General features: G+C 47.6%; 1 protein-coding gene across 2 annotated transcripts in view; it reads right to left on the bottom strand.

The window, feature by feature from the left end:
• LOC106576625 (mRNA-decapping enzyme 1B) overlaps positions 1-7,002 on the bottom strand; it is a 25,460-nt gene continuing 18,458 nt past the window's right edge. For both annotated transcript variants that reach the window (XM_045722448.1, XM_045722449.1), the window contains exons 6-9: positions 6,819-6,950; positions 4,498-5,580; positions 4,155-4,381; positions 1-1,137 (exon numbers count right to left, since the gene is read on the bottom strand). In XM_045722448.1, coding sequence (XP_045578404.1) covers positions 1,038-1,137; positions 4,155-4,381; positions 4,498-5,580; positions 6,819-6,950 — 1,542 coding nt within the window. In that variant the 3' untranslated portion in view covers positions 1-1,037. The remainder of the gene's footprint in view (positions 1,138-4,154; positions 4,382-4,497; positions 5,581-6,818; positions 6,951-7,002) is intronic.

Below are 7,002 nucleotides of genomic sequence, written 5' to 3'. Positions count from 1 at the left end.
TTTGAAGAAGACAATTTATTTCCAATTCAGTTGTGGTCCAGAGACTGTTCAATCATTACACAAGAAATAAGTCAGGAAGTGGGCTTTGCGGTCACAATGTTTGACTCTGGGGGGAAAAAAAGAAAAGAAAAAGTGGTTTTCAAAACCAAAAGAACAAAATGATGGGACTCCAGATTCCACAGGTTTTAAAATAATTGATACATGCCAGATAGTGTGAATTAAAACACTTCCTGAAACTGTCATTGCAACATTGTGTTTTTAAAATGTGTTTTTAAAATGTCCTCGTATGACAACGGCATAGAAAAATAGACAATATTCTATTATCTGTCTCTCTCGTAACATAAAATAGTTTCTTAAACCCTTTGCCTGATACATATAAACCGTCTATCAAACTAGTCTAGGATGTGTGAGCACAGAAGACATGTGGAAATAAAGCCAAACGCATTATGAAAATAAATGCTAGGTTCTACAGTATGTAATTCCTCCTTTGGGAAACGTTTACCTCAACAGAGATACAGAGGGTCACTTCTGTGAGGTAGTACAAGCTTAAGATTTTAAAATAGAAAATATTTCCACTTAATAAAGTGTTCAAATAAACTCATCCAACTTCAAGTTAATTAAACATTGTCAAATGCCTGGAAAACCATTTTAGTTAAGAGAGGAACCTTTTAAAAACAAGTACAGTCATTCCAAAACATATACAATTGTTTGATAGCTCTTACTACAATATCCCATTCAAACTTTCAATTATTTTATTCTTATGATAAAAACATCTTAAAAATGGCAAAAATGTAATTTCCTTGTAATCTGAATCCACAGGTTACATCGACAGTGCTCACATTAGGAAGACTCATTTAGCTAGATCAGCAAATGGTTTAGATGATAAAATGATTGTGCCGGTTTGGGACTCATTAAGCACCTAACGGAAGAAAACAGACCAACAGGGAGAAGGGCTCCCTGGACTCGTCCAATAGGAAATGCTGATTTTCACTTCCCGTTGCAAAGCGTTTTGAAACATTTTTCTATTGGGTGCCTCATTAAAACAGGGCCCTGGCCTCAGAACTTGTTTGCGGTGGCTTCCGTGGAGAAGCGCTGGGCGTAGGACTCATAGATGGTATCCAGGAAGGAACTGTCGTTCTGAAAGAGAGAGAGAGAGAATTAGAGAGAATGAGAGAGAGAATGAGAAAGAGAGAGAGAATGAGAATGAGAAGAGAGAGAGAGAGAGAGAGAGAGAGAGAGAGAGAGAGAGAGAGAGAGAGAGAGAGAGAGAGAGAGAGAGAGAGAGTTGGAGAAGGATTGAGAGCTAGAGAGAGAAAGGGAGAGGAAGGGAGAGGGGTAGAGGAGAGGAAGGGAGAGGAGTAGAGGAGAGGAAGGGAGAAGAGTAGAGGAGAGGAAGGGAGAGGAGTAGAGGAGAGGAAGGGAGAGGAGTAGAGGAGAGAGATGGGGAGGAAGAGAGAGAAGTAGACAGAGATAAGCGAGCAACAGAGTCCTCTGATCAGGAGTGTGGAATATAAACAAAACATTAGTATTTGGACAGGTTGAGTGTGTGTCTGCACTCTGTGCTGGTCTGAAACAGCTCTCTTTAGCAGGACAGTGTCTGTCTGTCTGCGCTGGTCTGAAACAGCTCTCTTTAGCAGGACAGTGTCTGTCTGCGCTGGTCTGAAACAGCTCTCTTTAGCAGGACAGTGTCTGTCTGCGCTGGTCTGAAACAGCTCTCTTTAGCAGGACAGTGTCTGTCTGCGCTGGTCTGAAACAGCTCTCTTTAGCAGGACAGTGTCTGTCTGCGCTGGTCTGAAACAGCTCTCTTTAGCAGGACAGTGTCTGTCTGTCTGCGCTGGTCTGAAACAGCTCTCTTTAGCAGGACAGTGTCTGTCTGCGCTGGTCTGAAACAGCTCTCTTTAGCAGGATAGTGTCTGTCTGTCTGCGCTGGTCTGAAACAGCTCTCTTTAGCAGGACAGTGTCTGTCTGCGCTGGTCTGAAACAGCTCTCTTTAGCAGGACAGTGTCTGTCTGTCTGCGCTGGTCTGAAACAGCTCTCTTTAGCAGGACCGTGTGTCTGTCTGCGCTGGTCTGAAACAGCTCTCTTTAGCAGGACAGTGTCTGTCTGTCTGCGCTGGTCTGAAACAGCTCTCTTTAGCAGGACAGTGTCTGTCTGTCTGCGCTGGTCTGAAACAGCTCTCTTTAGCAGGACAGTGTCTGTCTGTCTGCGCTGGTCTGAAACAGCTCTCTTTAGCAGGACAGTGTCTGTCTGTCTGCGCTGGTCTGAAACAGCTCTCTTTAGCAGGACAGTGTCTGTCTGTCTGCGCTGGTCTGAAACAGCTCTCTTTAGCAGGACAGTGTCTGTCTGTCTGCGCTGGTCTGAAACAGCTCTCTTTAGCAGGACAGTGTCTGTCTGTCTGCGCTGGTCTGAAACAGCTCTCTTTAGCAGGACAGTGTTTCTTTGTCTGCGCTGGTCTGAAACAGCTCTCTTTAGCAGGACAGTGTCTGTCTGCGCTGGTCTGAAACAGCTCTCTTTAGCAGGACAGTGTCTGTCTGCGCTGGTCTGAAACAGCTCTCTTTAGCAGGACAGTGTTTCTTTGTCTGCGCTGGTCTGAAACAGCTCTCTTTAGCAGGACAGTGTCTGTCTGTCTGCGCTGGTCTGAAACAGCTCTCTTTAGCAGGACAGTGTCTGTCTGCGCTGGTCTGAAACAGCTCTCTTTAGCAGGACAGTGTTTGTCTGTCTGCGCTGGTCTGAAACAGCTCTCTTTAGCAGGACAGTGTTTGTCTGTCTGCGCTGGTCTGAAACAGCTCTCTTTAGCAGGACAGTGTCTGTCTGCGCTGGTCTGAAACAGCTCTCTTTAGCAGGACAGTGTCTGTCTGCGCTGGTCTGAAACAGCTCTCTTTAGCAGGACAGTGTCTGTCTGCGCTGGTCTGAAACAGCTCTCTTTAGCAGGACAGTGTTTCTCTGTCTGCGCTGGTCTGAAACAGCTCTCTTTAGCAGGACAGTGTTTCTCTGTCTGCGCTGGTCTGAAACAGCTCTCTTTAGCAGGACAGTGTCTGTCTGCGCTGGTCTGAAACAGCTCTCTTTAGCAGGACAGTGTCTGTCTGCGCTGGTCTGAAACAGCTCTCTTTAGCAGGACAGTGTCTCTGTCTGCGCTGGTCTGAAACAGCTCTCTTTAGCAGGACAGTGTCTGTCTGCGCTGGTCTGAAACAGCTCTCTTTAGCAGGACAGTGTCTGTCTGCGCTGGTCTGAAACAGCTCTCTTTAGCAGGACAGTGTCTGTCTGCGCTGGTCTGAAACAGCTCTCTTTAGCAGGACAGTGTTTCTCTGTCTGCGCTGGTCTGAAACAGCTCTCTTTAGCAGGACAGTGTCTGTCTGTCTGCACGTCGATGAATAACCTCAAGGTCCTTTGGCAAGACTGTCTGGCTGTACAAAGACTGAACATAAACAGCGTGTCTCTGACAGTGTCCTGAGCAGAAAGACAGAATATAAACATAAAGGCAGGAACCTAGGACAATCCACTTGGCTGTGTGACCAGCTGCTTCTTCAAGGACTGGAGAGTTTGACGCCTGCAGAATTGCTAGTCTTGTTATGTAAATATATTTAAGAAAAATAGAAATGCAACATGGAAAGTCTTGGTCCTGTGTTTCATGAGCTGAAATAAAAGATTCCAGAAATGTTCCAAACAGAACAAAAAGCTTATTTCTCAAAAATGTTGTGCACAAATTTCTTTACAAGTGCACCCAGCGCCAACAGGGCTTCTGAATCAAGTGCACCCAGCGCCAACAGGGCTTCTGAATCAAGTGCACCCAGCGCCAACAGGGCTTCTGAATCAAGTGCACCCACCGCCAACAGGGCTTCTGAATCAAGTGCACCCACCGCCAACAGGGCTTCTGAATCAAGTGCACCCACCGCCAACAGGGCTTCTGAATCAAGTGCACCCACCGCCAACAGGGCAAGCCTTTATTGTTGGCTTTTCTCCAGAAACGTTAGGAATGACTCGACTAGTAATGCCTTGAAGACCAACCAGTTGATCTGGATGGACCGGTTGGTGACCACTGCCTTATATGAACTGTAACGACGTACAATCATTGAAATTGTTGCATGATGCCATTATATTTTTGTTCAGTGTAACTTTGTTTCTGTAAAAACAGACTGGCTCTTCCTCTCTCCTACCTGTATGAGGTGCAGCAGGGTGGCCTGGAGCTGGCTCTTAGAGAGGCCCCTGGGTTGGGGGTCGTCAGGGGCCTGTGGGGCCAGGAGGGCTGAGGAAGGATGAGGGCCAGGGGGGCAGTGGGTGTCCCCAGAGGCTTTGGCCTGGGGGCGCTTGGCCTGGGAGAAGACACTGGGGGACAGGAGCAGGGTAGGTGCCACCGTGGCTGGGATACGCTGGGGGAGATCACCTGGAGATGGAGAGATGGTTAGAGACACAAACCCAGACCCCTCCCTGTACAAAACCACTCCAGCACTTTTTTTTGAAGGTCCTTTGAGTGAGATAGGATATATTTCGTTTTTTTACCTGGAACTTCTGAGCAGTGGTGCCTGCAGAGTTCTTGTCAGCCAAACTGTCCAGAGACCTGGCTGTAGAATGAGCTGACTGCTGGCCGTGCTGCCCCATGGCTGGGGGGGCTGAGGGGGCTAGAGGGACAGGCTCGTGGAAGCGGGGAGCCAGGTTAGAGGAAGGCCTAGTGGGCTCCGGAACCAGACTCTGCTCCTGTTGAACCAGCTGCAGCCTCTGGAGCAGCTCATGGGGGGAGACGACACCAGTTAGCTGCCCCGGCTGGGGGTGACCTGGCTGGGGGTGGAGGTATAAGGGCTGGGGGTGCTGGAAGGGGTGGAAAGAGTGACAGGGCTGTGACTGAGGTTGAGGATGACCAGGCTGGGGTTGGTGGGGAGGTTGAGACTGGGAGGGGTGTGAGGGCAACATGGGGACCAGCATCTGGGGCGGCTTGGTGGGGCTGAAGTACAACGGCTGGGCCTGGTGAGGGGGGAGGTGGAGGTGACGGTGTTGAGAACCAGGGAAGCCCAAAGCATCCACCAGGAGAGGCTGAAGATGAGCAGACTGGAGACCAGGGATGAGAGGAGGAGGAGGAGGACGAGAACAACAGGGAGCGGAGGTCGTCATTGAAGAGGTGGTGGAAGTGGGCTGGTTCTGGAACAGTCTCTGGATGGGGTCTTGTCTGGCCTGGGTCCGATGGTGGTGATGGACAGAGGGGGCTCCGTTCTCATGCAGTCTGTTCTCGGGTGACTCGGAGACGGGTTGGAGCTGCTCCATAGGACCGTCTCGCTGGAGCTGGTTCTGAGGCTGGGAGGAGGAGGCGGCATCCTTCATGAGCTTCTGGAAGGCAGGGCAGTGCTGCGGGGGGCTGCTACCTGAGATCAGACCCCCTTCCTGGGCCTGGAGATGGAGCTGGGCCTGGACTGGGTCGTCGTAGGACAAGGAGCGGGCCACCGCCGGGCGGACGCCTCCAGGCTTCCCCAGGGGCTGGGACCCTGGACCTACTGACCCTGACCCAGCCATGGGAGAGACCAGCTCTGCTCTGGGCTGCTGGACACCAAACAGAGTTGCCAGAGAGAGAGGCCTGGGCTCTCCTTGACTGTCCTAAGAGAGGAAAAGGGTGATGGAGAGATAGAGAGGGTGAGAGATCGGTGGTGTGAAACAGAAAGGAGAGAACATAAGGAAAACAAACAGTAGAAACTAACTGTGAAACCAGGTCAACACTGTTAGAAATCAGCAATCTGACCATTTAAAAACTAACTGTGAAACCAGGTCAACACTGTTAGAAATCAGCAATCTGACCATTTAAAAACTAACTGTGAAACCAGCTCAACACTGTTAGAAATCAGCAATCTGACCATTTAAAAACTAACTGTGAAACCAGGTCAACACTGTTAGAAATCAGCAATCTGACCATTTAAAAACTAACTGTGAAACCAGGTCAACACTGTTAGAAATCAGCAATCTGACCATTTAAAAACTAACTGTGAAACCAGCTCAACACTGTTAGAAATCAGCAATCTGACCATTTAAAAACTAACTGTGAAACCAGGTCAACACTGTTAGAAATCAGCAATCTGACCATTTAAAAACTAACTGTGAAACCAGGTCAACACTGTTAGAAATCAGCAATCTGACCATTTAAAAACTAACTGTGAAACCAGCTCAACACTGTTAGAAATCAGCAATCTGACCATTTAAAAACTGTGAAACCAGGTCAACACTGTTAGAAATCAGCAATCTGACCATTTAAAAACTAACTGTGAAACCAGCTCAACACTGTTAGAAATCAGCAATCTGACCATTTAAAAACTAACTGTGAAACCAGGTCAACACTGTTAGAAATCAGCAATCTGACCATTTAAAAACTAACTGTGAAACCAGCTCAACACTGTTAGAAATCAGCAATCTGACCATTTAAAAACTAACTGTGAAACCAGCTCAACACTGTTAGAAATCAGCAATCTGACCATTTAAAAACTGTGAAACCAGGTCAACACTGTTAGAAATCAGCAATCTGACCATTTAAAAACTAACTGTGAAACCAGGTCAACACTGTGTTAGAAATCAGCAATCTGACCATTTAAAAACTAACTGTGAAACCAGCTCAACACTGTTAGAAATCAGCAATCTGACCATTTAAAAACTAACTGTGAAACCAGGTCAACACTGTTAGAAATCAGCAATCTGACCATTTAAAAACTAACTGTGAAACCAGCTCAACACTGTTAGAAATCAGCAATCTGACCATTTAAAAAACCCACTAATTCACAGGGTGGATAAACCACATTTAAAATCTACTTATTTCATGTGTGTTGAATAAGGTGAAAGGCTCTGTGTACCTGAACAGGCCTCTCCTGTAGCCCCTGATGGGGAAATCTCTCCATAGGTTTGACAGGGATAGGTTTGATCAGGCTGGGGTTGGCATTAAGAACACTAGACCCTCCTATCTCTTTAGGCTCTGGCTGACCACCCTGAGAGGAGACAGACAGACAGAGGGAGACAGACAGACAGAGACACAATAAC

Source organism: Salmo salar, chromosome ssa07 (genome assembly GCF_905237065.1).
Source record: "Salmo salar chromosome ssa07, Ssal_v3.1, whole genome shotgun sequence".
NCBI lineage: Eukaryota > Metazoa > Chordata > Actinopteri > Salmoniformes > Salmonidae > Salmo > Salmo salar.
The sequence above is the reverse complement of the archived record's forward strand: the minus strand, read 5'-3'. Positions and strand labels throughout refer to the sequence as shown.